General features: G+C 42.1%; 1 protein-coding gene and 1 long non-coding RNA gene across 11 annotated transcripts in view; one reads left to right on the top strand and one right to left on the bottom strand.

Moving 5' to 3' along the window:
* The window catches only part of LOC128351817 (uncharacterized), a 57,259-nt gene extending 49,006 nt beyond the window's left edge, over positions 1 to 8,253 (bottom strand). For 2 of the 3 annotated variants that reach the window (XR_008320056.1, XR_008320057.1), the window contains exons 1-4: positions 7,996 to 8,253; positions 5,352 to 5,415; positions 3,329 to 3,581; positions 2,503 to 2,600 (exon numbers count right to left, since the gene is read on the bottom strand). This is a non-coding gene — a long non-coding RNA (uncharacterized LOC128351817). The remainder of the gene's footprint in view (positions 1 to 2,502; positions 2,601 to 3,328; positions 3,582 to 5,351; positions 5,416 to 7,995) is intronic. The other variant, XR_008320058.1, reaches the window with a different exon arrangement.
* Positions 1 to 17,968, top strand: part of THADA (THADA armadillo repeat containing) — a 239,717-nt gene extending 221,749 nt beyond the window's left edge. For all 8 annotated transcript variants that reach the window (XM_053311591.1, XM_053311582.1, XM_053311600.1 and 5 more), the window contains 2 exons: positions 13,346 to 13,497; positions 17,196 to 17,968. In XM_053311591.1, the coding sequence (XP_053167566.1) occupies positions 13,346 to 13,497; positions 17,196 to 17,531 (488 nt within the window). In that variant the 3' untranslated portion in view covers positions 17,532 to 17,968. The remainder of the gene's footprint in view (positions 1 to 13,345; positions 13,498 to 17,195) is intronic.
* The last annotated feature ends 1,564 nt before the right edge of the window (positions 17,969 to 19,532 follow it).

Raw genomic sequence — 19,532 nt, 5'->3', positions numbered from 1 at the left:
AGTACTCCTCTGTTCCCCTGAAAACACATTGTCTTGTTTTGCATTTGAGATTTGTTGTGATCTTCAGAAAGAGCTGTGTCATATTTTGAAGACTTAAACTCATACGTTTCCTTTTTGTTTTCGACTTTTTGGCTTAAAATGATGGTATGTATTCTATATATTGGCACTATTGCACCAATATAACTTATTATTATCATTATTATTACATTTATATTCTGCTCTTCCTCCAAGGAGCCCAGAGCGGTGTACTACATACTTAAGTTTCTCTTCACAACAACCCTGTGAGGTAGGTTAGGCTGAGAAAGAAGTGACTGGCCCAGAGTCACCCAGCAATGGCTGAATGGGGATTTGAACTCGGGTCTCCCCGGTCCTAGTCCAGCACTCTAACCACTACACCACACTGGCTCTAACTTATGAGTGGGCACGCAACAAAATGCTGAAATGTATTTCCTATCCCTAATAGGAACACTCCTGTTCAAGACCTGAACTCCTGAACAAGAAGAACTGTTTAGGTCTTACCAGAGAAGCTGAAGGAGGGGAAAGGGAAAATGTCTTTTTTATTGCTCGTTCCCATGAGCCTTCCCCTGCTGTGGTACATTCAGCCCTCCAGTTGTTTTTGGACTACAGCTCCCATAATCCCCAGCCACGTTGGCCCATTGCCAGGGATTATGGGAGTTGTAGGCCAACATCTGCAGGAGGGCCGAAGTTGAGCAGCCTTGTGCTAAAGGATCGGTTTTGTGGCTATCAGCACCAAATCTAAGCATTTTATTGCTATACTAGTAGTTTTAAGCCCATTAAAATAACGGGCGCTAGTACCTTTTGTTGTTGTTGTTGTTTCCTTTATTCCTTCTCCGTCTCTCTTTCGCCTTCCTTTCCTTTTCTCTTTTTCTCTTTCTGTCTTTCCTTTTTCTTCCCTTTCTCTCTCTTCCTCTGTTTTCTTTCCTTCCTTTCTTCTCTCTCCCTCTCCCTCTTTTCCTTCCTTTTTTCCACCTCTGCTAACTCCCATATTTCTGTTTTCTTGGTCTTTTTCTCTTTTCTTTCTTTAATGGGCTCGCTCTTTGGGGCTGGCTGCTCCTCCCTCCCTTCTGTCTTTTTTTGGTCCTTCTTCCTTATTTCTTTCTCCTTTTTCTTTCTTCTTCCTTCCTTTCTTCTCTCTTTCCTACTTTCCCTCCCTCCCTCCTTGTTTCTATTGTCCTTTTCCCTCCCCCTCTCTCTTTTCTCTCCTTCCTTCTTTCCTTCTTTCCATCTTCCTATTGTCCTGTCTCCCTCACTCACTCCTTCCCCCCCCCCACTCTCTATTTCTCTCTCTCTGTCTTTGCCTTCCTCCCTCAGTCCCTGGCCCATGTTAGCTAGTAGACTTTTGGTGCCGCATATTTCTGCTTCCTTTGGCTTCACTGCGTCCTCCTCCTTTTGGCTGGGCCCAGTGCCTTCTCTGGTCTGGAATGGGTTTCTTTTTCTGATTGTTTTCCCCTACTCTCTCTCCCTGTCTTTTGACCCACACTTGTGTATCTGTTTTCCTTTTCTCCCACCCCACCCTCTTGTTGTCTACCCTTCCCTCTCTCCCACTCTCTTCTTTCCGTTTCCCTCTCTCCAAGCCCCCCCCTTTCGCACCCGCCATCTTTCCCTTCGCCGCAGCTTCTCTGTGGTGCCGCCGCCATTGCCTTGCTGCGGCCGCCCCCGGCGCCCAGAGTGCTGCCCGCCCCCACCATCTTTCCCTTCCCAGTGTCCGCGCCCGATGTCCGTCTTTCCCTTCCCCGGCATCCGTTCCCTTCCCTCCTCCCAGAGTGCCGTCCCCGCTGGCCAGAGTGCTGCCCGCTCCCTTCCTGGCGTCCTTTCTCTGGCCGGGCGGGCAGAGGCGGCAGCAAGAGAACCGGCCAGAGTGCCGCCCCCGCCGCCCAGAGTGCTGGCCGTCCCCGCCGTCTTTCCCTTCCCGGCGTCCTTTCTCCGGCCAGGCGGGCAGAGGCGGCGACAGGAGAACCGGCCAGCATGGCCGCCTGGTGTCGGCGGTCGTGTCTCCCTCGGACTGTTCTGGGAATGCGCTTCGCGCATGCCCAGAACAGCCAAGGGAGACACGGACGCAGACACCAGCCTTCTAAGGCATGGACACACACCGAACCATCTTATTATAGAGGATAGCCAAGGGCATGGTCCTGGAGAATAAAAAAAAGAGAAGTATTTCTGTTTCTTCCTTTTTAAACACACCTGTAGAGTACAGGAAGGTGAGCTTTTCATCATGACATGAATTGCCCCACCCCAAATCCTCCCTTCCACGATCCTTTCTTTACACTGTCAGAGGCTTGAACAGGCCACTTCCCGATCTTCTTCCCTGCCCCCCATTTTCCTTTATTTATATTTTTAAACCAACTGACAACCTGGCTGAAGAACTCTCAGCATTCGATAGGTACTGGAAAGTTCTGAAAGCTCCGATTTTTAAAAATTTGTTTTATTTATTTGATTTGATTTGTATACCACCCTTCCAAAATGGCAAAATTACAAACTTACCTACTTAGGCATTCCTAGAGAGTTCCTACAGTATGTAGAAACAATTGTCTTATTTTGGGGAGGCCCTGTTGTGATCCACTCATCCACTCAAGTTGATTCTAAAAGGAAATTATACAGATTTTATCATTGATTTCCATCACAGAACACTTTGCCATCCATGCAGGTTTATCATATTAACATGCACACTCCAATAAGATAGCTATGTAGGCATGCTTGTACAGAAACATTGTATATTGTCCAATTTTCATTCTTGCTATCCATCTATGTGCTTCACCCACAAATAAAATAATATTTCAGAATAAGTGAATTGTTATTCCTCATATTATCTGTCTATAGTTCTGTTAATGATTGCTGCTATTTTGTCCACAAGCGACTAAAATTAGGTAAAAGGACTTTCCAATGCTGTTCAGCAGTTGAAGAACACATATACAAAATGTAGTGTATTTTGTATATTTTGCATATCATTTGGCATGTAGGACAGTTAGCTTTATGGTGCCACCTGCTGGCAAGCTCTGATTTAACATGGAAATTGCCAGTGAATCCCTTGATTCCTTCTAGTTCCTTTGCTTCTGGTCAGAAATCTGGAGTTTTTGTGATGTCATAGTGTAACTCTGGTTCTCTGCATGGCAATCGTTTCCAAGCCAAGGGTAAAACCCGAAAGTAACCATGTTGGGTTTTTTATCAAGCATTATTCATATGTGTGTGTGTACACACACATCTATCTATCTATCTATCTATCTATCTATCTATCTATCTATCTATCTATCTATCTATCATTTTTATTTGTCTATTTCCACATGTGACAGTGGTATGCTATCATCCTCACCTCATTTTTAACATCCAGAATGATGTATGAATTGGACTTAATGGCTATATCAGTAGTAAACAGTATACAGATCTTCTGTGTACTGGAAAATAAAGCAGTTCTTTGGCATGTCTGGAGTTTGTTTAGAATACTGTTTATTGCAGTCTCTGTAAAATGATGTCCTGATGTTATCCACTTTTCTGTCTTATTAAGTTGCTTTCTGCATAGCTGGTTTGTATGTGCAGTGTGGAGTAATCCATACTTAGCACACAGACTATTGAAGAAACAAACAAAGAAACAAAAGTAGATTTTAGAAAGAAAGAAAGAAAGAAAGCTGACATGGTCCAGATCTCATTAGAGAGAAGCGGGGGAGGGGACTTCTTCTTCCCAACAAGACTGATTGCCAGTAAAAGGTCTTTTTCAAGTTTCAGGGGCCATAGAGAGAGAGCTTGCCAGTGGGACCCCCTAATTAATGGGAGAGCAGCAGCATCTCTTATTTATTGTAGTTTGAGTACACTATATGCTTAAAGCAACAGTTGGAGTGAAAGTATGTCTTCTGCTATACATGTATTTAATTTGTAAGCATAGCAAGAAAAGGTTGGAGTGGAGAAAGAATTAGGAGAGTACTCTCTGGAAACAGCCCAAGACCTTCCTTTTCAGGTAATTCACTTAGTATTTTCCTCTGTGTGCAGAAAACTTTGACAGAAAAGTTCTAAGGAGATCTCAGAGGTGGTGTGATTTGTGCGTGTATTTGCACATGGCTTCTCTCATTCATTCATATATATATATATATATATATATATATATATATATATATATGAGAGAAGAACTTTGTTTCAAATTCCATTAATCATTTCACTTACCAGTTCAGTCGTCACATGGAACCTTGGTTAAACTCTGACTCTGCATGATGTCTCTGAGCCTCAGAAGCACACACCCACGCCCATTCCCATGATAGAATCCACTTCCCATATAGGTTAAAATAAACCAAGGTTGGTTGTGATGTCCAAACTCCCCTTTATTCCCATCTACATACTTTAAATAAACCAAGATTATTGATTTGTAACTTACTTCACACTTTGCTACAGTTCTTGGATTATTTTAAGTAAGCAAGCTAGAATAAACTGAGTTTGGTCAGTTCAGATATAATGACCAATCTTGGTTCGTTTTCACTGATACGGGAAGTGGGCTCTCGCACAGGGATGGGAGCAGGGGAATACCTATTCCCAAAGCTTAGAGGCTGGAGCCCACTTTAACTGAGGTTCCATGTGACATCTAAACCAGGGGACTATGAGGTTGAGAGTTCCTCTGATGGTGTTAATTGAGCTGATCTTCCTGCCTTCTCATAGAGCATCCTGAACAATTTATCAGGAACAGTTTACGTGTGTAGCAGGGGTGTCGTAAAGGCTCCCTCCTGCCACCACCCATGATGCATATGCCTGCCTGCCTGCACCTGCCAGCAGTGACTTGCCTTTTCTGGGCAGCTCCAACTAAGCAGCATGCTGTCTGATGACATGACTATGCTGTCCCATGCCAGAACAAGGCAAGAACATGCTTGTCTTAGTTGCCTGATTTCACTGGGATGGATTCGTGAGGCAGTGCTGAGCCCGAGTAAGTGGCTGGCAGGAAGCAAGTGCACAGCGTGGGAGGGGGCAGGAGACACTACCCCCCCCTTATCTAATGGTGATTACCCCACTGATGTGTAGGTATCATTAAGAGCCTGCTTTGCTTTGTGTAATGCTCTCAATAACTCATATTCCTATCTTTAAAAATTTAAGAAACTGGTGCTTGAAAAATAAAAGTGACTGGGCAAGAATTACTTGTAGCAGAAACATTTTTGTCCATTCTAATTGAGACTTCTTCTTCTTCTTCTTCTTCTTCTTTTTTTTTGAATGGTTGGACTGAAGACTTTAGCTCATAGCCTAACATGTATTTGAAACCTAGAAAATGTTAAAGCATATTGCTGTAGGTGCACAAATAGTGCATTTTCTTTAATTAGCTCTTGTGCCAAATTTCTAAACCACTTGTTAAATTATTAAATTACCTTATTACAAGGTAGTTTTAAAAATAGTATAGATATTCTGTGGGAGCAGCTTCTGAACAGGAAACTGCAAAGGAAGAAAAGGAGAACAATGTGAGTGGGTACAAGGAGCATGTATACAAATCCCCATGACCATAAACTTTGCATATATACTTATTTGGATTTGTCTGTCATTCTTTTATCTCACAGGCTCATATTCATGAGTGCTCTACTGAGCACTCAAATCTATTGAAGACTCTAGGATCAGATGTGGTTATAGTAAACTATATTACTACTGTCTACCAGATCAAAAACCTATTTACACTGGAAGCTTGCTATCACTTTCCATTCAGAAGTAAAAGAATATTCTGTCCCCGGGTAATTGGTTGGGCCTACTCATCCCATTGGGTCCTTTCCAACCTATGGCTTATGAAGTTAAAAGCCATCTAATTTTGGAGGGAGAGGCGGGGGAGAGAATAATTTAAGGTATCTGTGCTTGTTCCACTTATGCCTGCTGATGGTATTTATTAATGAAATTATGTTGGCACCAAAGTACAAATGTTAAGTTTTGACAAGTAGTATTTCTGGCTTCCAGAATATAGTGCCAAGCAAAAAGGAAACAAACTGGTAACTGAATTATTGGCCCATATATTTTCCATTTTTCTTTTTTAACTTTGTTATTCTCCAACTTTTTTTTTTAAATTTTGGTAAGCAAACCATAATGTAAACTGCCTTTTTTCTGACTTAGCCTCCAGTGAATGCATAACCGATTCTGGGTCAAGTCTTCAAACAAGAAGTGAGAGGAGCAAATGAGATCCATAAAAATTCCTCAGCAGTGAAATTTAATAAATGTCTTTAAAAGCTAGTCAAACATGCAAGAAATATTGATTTTCCCCCCTGCTGACTAACCAGGTTTTTTGAAAGGTTATAGAAGAGGCAAGAGGAAAGTGTCCTACATGTGGCATTCCTACTGGCTGCATTTTGTAACAAAACAGTTTTTTTTTTAAACTAACTAAAACTAAATAATTATATGGAAAGGCCAGCTACTATTATTGTTGAAAGGTTTTATGAAACTGTGCAGTAGAAATGTGGATGAGAGGTTTAAATGTGATTGATGTTTGTATGGTTCTTTGTTCAACCAGCATCGTGTTCCAGTAATCCTAGAAAAGTTTTTCAACTGTGCTATGAAATCTATGCATGCCTGACTGGAGTGTCGTAATCGGTCAGACCAACACACCCATCCTGTGCACTGATAATTAAGAGTTGCCACCAAATTCCAGTGGTAGATTCAGAGTGGCTTTCAGACTGACTTTGAATGAGATTTGAGAATCAAAGAGAGTTAGCCTCCAGACCAAAATGTATCTTCACAGTAGGTTCCTGAGCAGCACTCAGGCATGCCCAAGTTCATCTTGGCCATAGTGTGGCAACGCGATAGTCGGAACAGTCATTCCTGATTTTTCATTCAATTTAAGAGGCAGTAGGGGTGCTAGTGAGAGCCCAGCTCATATCCTGTAAACCTCAGATTCTGCAGAGGACTTTAGACAGACAGAATTTTTATTATGGTCAGTGGTCTTCAGTGCTACTGAACGGGGAAATGACTTGACTAGCAAGCCAGAGGATGCAGGTTTGAATCCCCGCTGGTATGTTTCACAGACTATGGAAAACACCTATATCAGGCAGCAGTGATATAGAAAGATGCTGAAAGGCATCATCTCATACTGTGCAGGAGGAGGCAATGGTAAACCCCTCCTGGATTCTACCAAAGACAACCATAGGGCTCTGGGGTCGACACCGACTCAACAGCACACTTTACCTTTACATGCATAAAGCAACATTTCCAATCAATCTGAAGGAGCCCATCTGCATTTTGGGGAAGTAGTAGTACTTTTGACAACAGCAGCACAGTCTACAACCCACGTACCAAAGTACTGAGTTGAAGGTAATTTAGTCTCATTGCTCTGTTTACTTCCTCACCTATTTGTGGCGTTTTATCTACTGCTTTTTCCAGTGAACCTCCCAGAGTGGTTTATATACGATGAATATTTATTCAACCAAAGTTCCCAAAGACAGACAGATAGACAGACAGACAGACACACACACACACACACGGCTCCCTTTCCCCAAAGGGCTCACAATCTAAAAAAGAAGATAGACACCAGCAACAGTCACTGGAGGGATGCTGTGCTAGGGATGGATAAGGCCAGTTGCTCTCCCCCTGCTAAATAAAGAGAATCACCACTTTTTATAGGTGCCTCCTTGCTCAGTTAGCAGGTGATCTAAAAGCTTCCAGCAAGGAACCATACATCAAGCAACATGTTTAGATATTTAAATGCTGATTCATTTAGGCTTTGTCACATCTTTCTTCTCTCCTCCCCTCAGAGCAAAATGGTTCCTGGTCAGACTGTGGTGGTAGTCGGGGAGGGAAGGGCCACCTCATCTGGAACTGAATCAATACTCAGTAAGATTAAGTTGTCTTAAGTTCAAGGAATTAAATTCTTGAGTTTAAGACAATTAAATTGAAATTAAAGCTTAACTGAATTGTGGATCGTTCAGGATATATATTAGTGCTTGTATTCAGATACCAGTATGTGGTGAAATGATCATGGGTGCACTCCTGGAAAAAGTCAACATCACTCAAGGAAATCAATAGGATTTAAAGGAGCCTAACCTTTATTTCTGGATGGAGTCTCATATAATTTCCTAATAAGCATAATTTTCCCTCTTAAAATATGAGAAAATTTGATTTGCTATATTCCATTCACCTCAGGCGCGTAACAATGATAGGGCAAGGGGAGACAGTTGTCTGGGGGGCCCACTGCCTGGAGGGGCACCCCAGAGGCACCTCATGTGACTCCCCATTGCCCCCTGCCCAGCCCCAAGGCCCCTCAGCCACTTGCCCTGTTCGCCGTCTCTCCTGCTTGTTCTGCTGGCCCGCAATGGAAGCAGCAGGCCAGCTGCAAAGAGCTCCTTTTCTCCCGCCTCTCAGCTGATCGGCGGGTGGGCGGGGTTTCCACGGAGGCCTCCGTGTAGGCCGCAGTGAAGCCTGAACTCGAGTAGGGCCCAAGCAAGCCAGGAAGGAGGAGGCAGCCAGAGTGTTCTCTGCAGCAGAAGACCCCTTGCTGCCCTGCTTAACCCAGACCAGCATTTGCCAGGTAGAGTGTGAACTCCTTTTTGTGGTTACCTTTCCCGCCCCCCCCCCCTATATAGGGATCTGCTTGCCATAGGGCTTGGATATGGGGGGGACGGGACCGAGAAGTCTCTGAATATTTATTTTGAAACAGGTTGGAAAATTTGCTGACTTAAAAAAAACTATCTAAAAAGTCCTATAAGTGGCTTGTTTCATGGCAGAAAATTGCAAAAACTTCTGGAACAGTATTTTATTAATTTCATTCATTCATTCATTCATTCATTCATTTATAAATGCACTTATGTTCAAGTTGTTTTGCAACCCAGAAGGTCTGAGTGAGAACTGTGAAGCATGTGTGGTGCTTTTATTTTATTTTTCTTGTGTGTGAACTGCTCCCCAATAACTTGCAGGGACTTCAGGGTAAATCTGGCCAACATGTGAATGCAGCATCTCCATTCGAGAGGAGATGTGTCTTAAAGGGCTTTAAAAGCCTCCTGTGAAAAACCTCCTGCAATCAAACTTGACTGAATTTGTTCAGAATTCTGAGAAAACAAACATAGGCTCACCCTGCATGGTTGAAAGTCTCCTTTGCTAATCTGCAGCGAGGGGCCCATTTTAATAACTCATCTTTCTAGTGTGTTCTAGGCATTAAAAGTAATACAAATGTATAGTACTCAATGTATATCACTATATATTGTGACGTGTGTGTGTATTCAGTGAAATGTATTTCCAGGCAGCATACTTATTTTGGAATATCAGACTTAAATCCTTGGGGGCCTGGGGTGTGCGGAGGCCCTGGACTTTGGGGGGGGCCCATTTTAAAATCTTGTCTCTGGGCCCACTCCAACCTTGCTACGCCCCTGATTCACCTAATATTGCTCTTGTAGTTTTGGAGAAAGTATTTCTTTCAAATAGTACAATGTGGCTGTTTTTTAACCCATTGTGGTTTGAGGGTTTTAAAAACTGAATTATTTGTCTGTAATTGCATTAAATGCAATACATTGTTCTGCAATTAAATGTATTGTTTGTTCTGAAATTATTTGACAGCTCCTCATATAAGTTAACAGAAGTGATTAGTAAACACAAAACTGTAGATATTCTTTGTTCATTGACAGTATCCCATTTTCAAAACTGCTGTCATATTTTGTTTTCTCAGTGCTTATATTTTGTTATTCAATAAAATTAAAATAGCCTGTTGGTATGTTCTTACAATTCTACATGGGGGGAGGGGGAGGGATAAAAATAAAAGGGTTGTATATTTTGAAGGCACATAATAGTCTACCAAGAAAAATGTTTACATCTGGCATGATCAAAAGTTTTTTGTGTGTGTGTGGTCTTGTTCTACATTAAATGGATTAACAAAGAAAACTCAAAACACTGTAGTTCTTACCTTTATATAAAAAAAACATTCTTCCTGAAGCTTAAAATACCTGGTTTGTTGGGTTTTTTAAAAAAAACTTCCATTCTTTGTATTTGAAGTGTGGTATGCATTCCTAAACATTTCTTGTAATTGCTAGTTGAGGAACAAAAGATGCCCTGTATTTTAACCAGTTAAATAGCTTGATTAAGTAAGATACTTATCTTCCATCTGACTGATACTTTTTGCACATTAGAACTTGCGCTTTATACATTTCTAGAAACTGATAAACATGTGTTCTCATTTATTATAAATCAACCAATAAACATTTCCTTTACAGGGAACTACATTTTAAAACTAAATTTTAGACCACTTTTAGACTTTTCTGTATTGGCTGTTAGTCAATTGCTGCTTTTTGTTTGCACAGAGCTGACTGCCTCTATTTTTAAAAAAACACCTTAATAGTCTGAACTCTTCAACAGAAATCCAAGGTTTAGCGATGGGGTATAAGGACTCTGCAGCAAGTGTAATTTGCAAGCCATAATTGCAGTTCTGTAACATGCAAATATACAGTAGAAAGGCTGAGAGGGTGACATGTCAGCCTTGGAAATAGGTACTGCATAAATTACTTCCTGCTACTTTTTCCTCTGCAGCCTGTGGAACTCTTGTTAGAACACCATCTATTTAAAAAATGTCTCCAACATTCCTAGCCCTTATGTTGGAAAAGTTACAATGGATGGTGTAATTGCAAAAATACTGAGAGCTCTGGAACAAATCACGTCAAATACATTCTCTAATTTTCATGATGGTGAAGACTATACATAAGTATTTTTCCAGAACATCAAATTCACATTTTCATTTTTGCGGATAACCATTTGAGAACTCTAGAATTAAGAATATCATGAGCATAATAATATAGACGAGTGCTGGTTTTCAAAGTGTGTCTGGAGAACCTTGGAGTTTGTTAGAAGTTCAGTACTGGTGGACAAACTTCCCTGAACAACAGCTTGCCCAGCCCTCCTGATCTTCTCTGCAATGTGCAGCCAGAGGGGAACTTTGGGTGTGTTCTAGGGTGAACATTCAGTTTGCTCAGGAAATGGTCTGGTCAGTGTCACACACAAACTGAGTGGAAACCTTAAGATTATGTGCAGTGCTCGGAGATTCCATGGCAGATGTTCATTCTGTGTGTGTGTGTGTGTGTGTACATACACACACACAAATTTGTTCTTACAAATAAAAGTGGACCCTGAGGTTAGTTTGAAAATCATTATTGTAGAAGTACAAGTACACATGTAATCGAGCCACCTAATGGCACAGCAGGGAAATAACTTGCCTAGGGAGCAAGAGGTTGCTGGTTCGAATCCCGCTGGTATGTTTCCCAGACTATGGGAAACACCTTTATCAGGCAACAGCAATATAGGAAGATGCTGAAAGGTATCATCTCAGACTGTGCAGGAGGAGGCAATGGTAAACCCCTCCTGTATTCTACCAAAGACAACCACAGGGCTCTGTGGGCGCCAGGAGTCGACACTGACTTGACGGCACAACTTTACACATGTAATAGCTAAAGGCCAAGACTGAAAGTGAGGTTTTTCTTTTTGTATTGTGAAGACCCATAAAAACTACTTTTGAAAGTCCTTTCCATTTTAAAAGTGGAAAATATTGTATGGGGATATTAAATACACATTGTATGGGGATATTAAATACACAAGCTGCTGTCTCGTGTATTTAAAACAAAACTCCCTTTGGGCATGAAGAATAAGTTGTGACTGTGTTTGTTTTGTTTTTAATCCAAACCAGTTTGGCATCAGACAAGTTCTTACAATTGGTGTCCATTGTTCATTATCTTTTTTTTTTTTTAATGTGCAGGTAATTGTGATCTTTTGTGTTGAAACATTCTTTTATTGATGGCCCCCGTGAATTCAAAATCTGAGAACTGTGGAAGGTTATATATAATTCTCTAAGGCATACCCATGGCTAATCCCATATGTGGCAGCTCTCGTGAGAGTTCGCGAGCAGAAGGACTGTGGTGATAGAGCAATGGGGATTCCATATGCAGATAGGGAGGAGGGGCCTATGAGAGCAGAAGAACCATGGTGATTGGGCAGTGGGGATTCCATATGCAGATAGGAGGGAGGAGCCTGTGATGGTTAAAGTCAGTTGGAATGCAACTGTTACTGGTTGGAAGATGTTCTTGATTGCAGAGGAGAGGGGGAAATACACACACATATATATATACACACACACCCCACACACACCTGAGGTGAGGGAGGCTGTGGCAGTGGGTGAGGGGAGCGATCAATAACTAGCGCACAGATGCTCTGTGCAGGTTAATCTAGTTAATATTAATTCTTTCTCTTCTGAATATCATTTTCCCCAGCTTAGCGCACAAACCAGCCAGGTGATTCCTACTAGAAGTGTGCACGGTTTTGGTCCGGCCTCATTGGCCAGACCACCGGACCGGTCTGGAGGTTCGGAGTCCCCCCCGGTCCAGAAGGGGGGGGGACTGTGACTTTAAGCGGGGGGTGGTAGTACTTACCCACCCCCGCCGCGCTTCCCCCTCTGGTGCTGTTCCTTGTTAAAATCTTCTTGGGGCGACAGAGCTCCGCTCTGCCGCCCCTGCCCCCGTCGTCGCTTGCAAGGCTTTCAGAAAGACGAGCGCTAGTGGCGCACATGCGCTCTGCGCAGCACGCGCGCTCGTCTTTCTGAAAGCCTTGCAAGCGACGACGGGGGCAGGGGCGGCAGAGCGGAGCTCTGTCGCCCCAAGAAGATTTTAACAAGGAACAGCACCAGAGGGGGAAGCGCGGCGGGGGTGGGTAAGTACTACCCCCCCTGCTTAAAGTCACAGTCCCCCCCCTTCCGGACCGGGGGGGACTCCGAACCTTGCACACCCCTAATTCCTACTCTTTTCACTATGACTTCTGGGAACGATATTAACAAAGAAGTAGTTCAGAATGTTCTCCATAGTATCTTGACATGTTTTCATTCCCCTCTTCTTTTTCTCTGGTCAATATTTCCCCCCTTTTGTGAATCTTAAAATTACATCAGAAAATCCTTTCACATGATTGGACCTTTATGCTCAGAAAACTCTGTGCTAGCTGTTGCAGAAGGGTTGGCCTCACTTGTGACAGCAGAATCACATGGGGTGGAAATCTGCATTTGCCAGGGGCTGCATTTGCCCCAGGTGACCAGACTCCAAAAGCGGGGTTCTAGTCCTGTCTTCAGCAGCTGAGCTAAGTGCCAAAACCAAAGATTAACTTGAGCTAAAGAAAAGTGGCTAAAGCTGAAGACCAGCCTTGCCAATAAGTTGTAAAATATTTCAAAAGTGAAATACTTGAAGCAAAGTAAGCAAATCAGACAAGGACATTCCTATTTAATTTAGTTATTAATTTAATATAATGTATTTAATTTAGTTATTCCAAAGGTAGACACTTGTTTGTTTTTGAAAATTGCACATAGATTTGCCTATTTAGTGGTATATGTGCAATGTCTGTTCAATATAAGTTTACTCATCCAATTTTTCCCCCTCTGCAGGGCCTGACTTCCATGTCGTCAATGCATCAATGGCCTTGGATTTAACATTTTCCATACTCTGTGAACTGCTACAGCAGTGGGAGCAGACCAGCGCTGGAGTCTCAATCTTACTAGAGTGGTTGCTAGGAACAGAACTGGAGACTACAGCCTTGGTAATTCGGTCTGCAGTTAAAATGTTTGTGTTCTTGGTGCAATCTATTATATATTTTGAAGACTGATTGTGCAAAACAAAATCTTATTTCCCAGTTACCTGTAGATACCACATTTTGCATACACAATTCTGCCACTGAAATTAGCTAAATGCACTACTTTTAACACCAGAATCGGTTGGGGGGGGATTTAATTTTTTTAAAATATAAATTCTGAATATCATACTTCTCAATTACCTACAGACACCAAATTTTGCTTGAACAGTCTTGCCACTTAAATTAACAGAATGAATTGCATTTTACACCAAAATTTGCTGGGGGAAAGCTTTAAATAACATTTTTGTATTTTCTGACCAGACTTTTAGCATTCACTAATCAGATCAATAATTCAAAACAACATCATGCCCTAAAGAAGCAGAATATCTTACTCAGTTTCAAATTTACTATTATTCAAATTGAGCATATGTGGTAAATATTCAATAAAATGAATCATGTTCGAAGTTGAAATCCTAAAAATTTCAAATTATTCTTTTACTTCACTTTTGCCAATGCATCAATAAAACATTCTGTTGACTTTGCTCAGGCAACAACAGGCCTCACCCACTAGTCAACAGATACTTTTGCAAGATTTCACACCCTCCTACATAAAGTCACTTCTTTTGGAATTAATATGGAGCAGATGATAACATTATTTTAAATAACTTTTCAAATTAACATAGTGTGTATTGTATACATTTAATCACCTACAAATGTCAATGTCCAATTTTGGGTTTTGTAATATGCATACATATACCCGCGCACGCACACATGCCTGATTCATCCTTCGTGTAGTATTACACTGGGACAATAAAACAACATGTTATTCCATCATCCTGCAGCAAAGCAATTCCGTTATTTGATGCTCACATACCCATAACATTAGTTTCACTGAAGCAGCCAAATCCTATATCCTACAAAAAATATTTATTTAACTAGAGAGATTTTTTTTTAAAGCATTGTTTCTCCTAGCTATTTCATTATTACCAAGAAGAACAAATGACTATCTGACTTCTGATTTTCCATCCATGTGGGATTTTATTCAGAATCTTATAGCTGGCAAAGAATCCCAAGAATCTGGTGTGGGGATACATTACTTTTTTTAAATAAACAACTGAAATCTAAGGGTTAAGAACATACATTTTTTAATGTGCAAGTGATAAAAACAGGGATCTGAGAGTTGGAGCTTCGGTGTGTTGCCATGATGTATGACTCCCCGCCCCGGCTTCTGCTCTTACTCCTCTTAGAGCGGCTTCACACATGATGCTTTCCCCACACATGTTGCTTCAGTGGCTGACATACAGAGCAAGCATACACTGATGCAGCGACAGAACAGCCTAACAGAACTTCCCAACTAACTGCAGCAGGGAAGCAGTAATTTTTGACCCCTTCCCTTCCCCTGGAAGCCCTCTGTGCCACCCAAAAATATATCTCTGAGGGTTGTACAGCCCTGCCCTGGGGAAGGCGAGGGCATCAAAATTGCCCCTTCCCCACAGTGGCAGTAAAATTATTTGGGAAGTTCTGCCAGGCTGCTCTCTTGCTGCACCAGTGCAGCCTTCCTCTGTATGTCAGCCACTACAACCAAAAGTATATAAAAGCCATTTGCATCATGTTGTGTTGGACTTTGGGAACACAGGAGCATCCCTGCTAGTCTAGCATTCTGTTTTTAGAATTCCCAGAGGGAGGTGGCTCTGGGAAGCTCTCTAGCAGTGCCCGAAGGCTATTGCCCTCCATTGTTATATCTCCACACCATTTGGTACATAATGCCGCCTCAGAACATGATTAGCTCCATGAATTTGCCACAACAGCTACATAGGACCTCCAGGTGTAGAAGCAGTATGATTTGGTTTCCCTTCTATGAATTTGCTAATCTGTGTTTAGGGGTATCAAAGCTGGAATCCATCACCATGGCCATTACCACTGTTGATGCGGGCTCCTTCACACACTTCTACACACACGTTGTACATGCTTTTACCTCACGCAGAAGGGTTATGCTTGAAGGGAAAGCATCACGCATGCACTTGCCTCATGTCACCACAGTGTTCTTAGCATATTCCTTGTGCACAGGGGGAAAACGTGTTTGCAAAATTCTACAAATGCTTCAGGCATATTGATCAAATTTACCCAGAGCAAGCATTGTTCTGCCCCAACTGGGCGTTAGATTAGTTGGTCTATTTAGAACTGTTCTAGTTTTCCCAGTGTGAGCAAATTATTAGCTTTGCTGTTTGTCACCATGTTGTGATGGATTAAGTCTAGTTACTATATCTTGCTTTGAGAACTGTAGCCTGGAAAGGCCTGGTCTTGCATTGTCTTTTCACCTCATCTAATCTCACGGAATTTCATCCAGTCCCATTGATTCCATCTCAATCCACCCACCTTTTAATCCTTCTGTTACCATCTTCTGCAGCTCAATATTCAGTCCTCTGTATTTGTTTGCTGTTTAAATTTTGTTTTCAATAAAATTGAAGATTATTCATCTGATCCTGTGAGATGGGGTATGAATTTAGCTAACTATGGATAGACATACAGCCTAAAGTGTGCTGAGGCCGGAATAAATATGCATGTGCCTAACTATATAATATGCTAAGGACGTATGTGGCAAAGCGCACCGAGACAGTGCTTTACCATCTGGAGGTAACAGCAGAAGCACCGTGGTGATTGGGCAGTGGGGATTCCATATGCAGATAGAGAGGAGGAGCCTGTGATGGTTAAGGTCAGGTGGAATGTATCTGTTACTGGTCAGAAGATGTTCTTGATTGTAGAGGAGAGAAGAATCTATATATATAAAAGGATAGTGGTCAGGGGTCTGCAAAGAGAGGGCTCGTGAGGAAGGAAAGAGCCCCTTCAGGAGAAGGAGACTGCCACTGTATAATTAGATGAGGAAACAAGATGAACAAGATCTGGAAACTCAGGAAGGAAAGGAGAAAGCAAGAAAGGGAGGGGAAGAAAGACAGAGGAGAAGAGTGAGCAGAGGGGAGACAGAGAAGAAGAAAAAAGAAGGGTGGGGAAGAGAAAAAGAAGGAAGGGGGACGGGCCCAGGCCTGTCAGCATCCTGAGGGGAATGAGTGGCCATGGCAGTGGCAGTGAGGAAGGGCCTGGTCAACTGCTGCAGCTGCTCGGGACTACTAAGGCCATTGGTGGAGGGAGGCAGGGAGGCGAGGGGCGGGCCCAGGCCTGTCAGTGGCCTAAGAGGAACAAGCGGCCTTAGCTGTGGCAGCAAGGAAGGGCCCGGTCACCTGCCACCACTGCTGCTCCTGCAGGAAGGAGCAGGAGAAGGACTCAGGTGAGGGTGGGGAGGTATCTGGGGTTAGAGGGCTGCGGCTTGGCCAGTCAGCACTGGCAATGCCACAGCCCTAAGCAAGAGGGGTGAGGAGGATGAGAAATAGGATGGAGGAGTGACCAAGAGGGGTGAAGGGGATTGAAACAACCAGCTGAAGGTGAGGAGCAGTGCAGCTCAGGTGAGGGTGGAGAGATCTCTGAGGTGAAGGGGCATGAGGGGAGCAATCAAGTAATAGCACGCAGATGCTCTGCGCAGGTTAAGCTAGTTATTATTGTCTTAATCTGACTGCAGATTTGGATTTTGTTTTTCTGCTGCATCATGTGAATAGTCTTGTTTGTTCCACACCAATGTCAATATGCTGATTGCTGCTTTTCTTTTTATGAAGGTGGAAAATGACTATCCGTTTGACAAAGGACAAGCAAATTTTTGGGCTGAGAAGTTAACAAAGGTGGGTCACCTCAGCAAACACCTCTTCCTGCTCATACCAGAGACCCATATCAATGTATATGATCAAGGAAAGTTCCGCCATTTGGCAAAATTAGCATCTGATCAAGCCCAGCTTGTGACACAGCTTCTTAAAGAAATGCCTCCAACTCCAGAATTTTCCAGACCTGCAGAATTCACAGAATTAGGTATTCGGAAGGAAAGAATATCTGTTTGTCTTAAGATATTGCATTTGCTAAAAATTGGAACTGAAGTTTGCAGAGAACTAGAGAACTGAAAACATGATTGCTGACCATTTGTTTACTGCCAGTTGCAGCTAACTGCATAGTGAACAAAGTATGGGTGCACTTCTTGTGTCAGGAAAGTGTTGGGAACTGTAACAGTGCACATTAGATACCACTGCATACTTGAATTAAGCTTTCTGTGGATGCACTCCCTCATTTTCAGTCAGTCCCCGCAAGGTTTTATTACAGCTACTATAGGAAGTAAACCTGCTAGACTGTTACTTTCCACCTACCAGGTGCTGGCCACCTGCTGGTCCAGTTTGCTGATTTTACTGTGTCAGTTGTTCAACCTGTTCTCTGATGTCAGTACTTGGGATTTCATAGTCTCTTTCTCATCATGTACCAGGATTCATGCACAAGCAATTATGTACCTAATGTATGTGGATGTTTTAAAAGCTGCTTCAAATAAGTAAAACTGTTTTTTATCCTTGCCAGTGGGACTGAGAGTTTATAAGATACTGCAATTCTGTTCCATTTTTTTCTGCCATGCTTGGGTATAGGGATTGATTACTTTTTTTCAGTCACTTGAAACCTTCATAAATACAAATACCAGCTTTTCAACATGTAACTACCTGATTACACTTGCAACTTAAGAATGCTATTGTCTGTGCACTTCCAACACAAAAACTGGTTACAGTTCTTTAAATGAAAATTCACTATTCAGAATAATACATTGTTTTTTCTAGAACAATTCCACTTCATGCACTATCCCAGTCCTTCCCCCCTGCCCTGCAAATTACATGTGTGCTTTCCTTCTCTAAAATAGATAATATGGACCACTTTCAACATACAGCATTTACTTCTCAGGAACACAACCGCTTTCGAGGTTTGCCTGATAAAATAATGCTCCTGTCCTAAACATATGTCAGTAGGATTTTCATGTTAGAAATTTCCTTGAGACACTCATTAAGGTTGCCTGCAGTCTCTTAATGGCTTACATTCTGCACAGCACCTTGCCGATCCAAGAGCAGGATGCATGCACTGGTTCTGTCCTCCGAAGCCTACCCACACTACTGCCGAACATGGAGGGGCTCTGTGGTGCCTGAGGATTGTTTCATTGTTGCAGAAATGATGTTTCCAGAGCGTAATTCTTAGGCACCACAGAGCCCCAACACATTTGGTAGCAGTGTGGACGGAACTGTAAAAGGAAGGAACCAGCATGCACATCCTGCTCTGATTGGCAGGGCACTGCGCAGAATGTAAGAACTTGAAAAGAATTTATCATTTTAAAGTTATTTGGAGGGTTTGGGTTTGGTTTTTTTAACACATTGGATGATGTGTTATAGCAGGCATATATTGCCTAAGAAAAAAACACTTTTCATATTTGTTACTAAGAAATGTGCATTGCAGCAAATACTGGATTATTTCTTTTTTCTGGTAGCCCAAAAGCATGAAACAAACATTTTCTCTTTCAAAAGAGATGTATATACAGCATGTTGTAATTGGTTCTCAAGATACCAGTTCTAGGTTTTGTGAGGCGATTGATTATGATCATGTTCCAATTTCATGCACAATTAGTTGACTTGGAAAAGTGACCAAGCTGGAAACGAACTCTTTTGCGTTAGTAGTTATGTGTAACAATTTCCTGAAATACAAATGTCTCTGCTTGATTTTTAAGTAAAAAATATTCTTAATGTCCCAGTAGGTGGCACCATAACACATATTTTGTTACAGGACCGCTAAACGGATGGATCTTTCCTTATGTTCAAGAACTCATTGTATGGTTGCATGTACAAAAAACCCCATGAAAAATGCAACTTGGGAATATTGGTCTGACACACTAGCTGTATATTATCTTAATATTAATTACAGATACTGTTTTGTTTTGTTTTTTAAATGGTGGTATACACTAAACTGTTCTGGGCAGATAGGGCTTTGTTTGCCCATAGAAAAGTTGACTACTATATGTGCAATCAGATTTGGCTATTTCACTGAGGACAAGCGAAACCCTCTCTTTACTCTCACTCTGAACTGGGCATTGGGGGAGAAGGAGA

This window comes from Hemicordylus capensis, chromosome 1 (genome assembly GCF_027244095.1).
Source record: "Hemicordylus capensis ecotype Gifberg chromosome 1, rHemCap1.1.pri, whole genome shotgun sequence".
Classification (NCBI taxonomy): domain Eukaryota; kingdom Metazoa; phylum Chordata; class Lepidosauria; order Squamata; family Cordylidae; genus Hemicordylus; species Hemicordylus capensis.
This window is presented reverse-complemented; position numbering and strand designations above follow the sequence as displayed.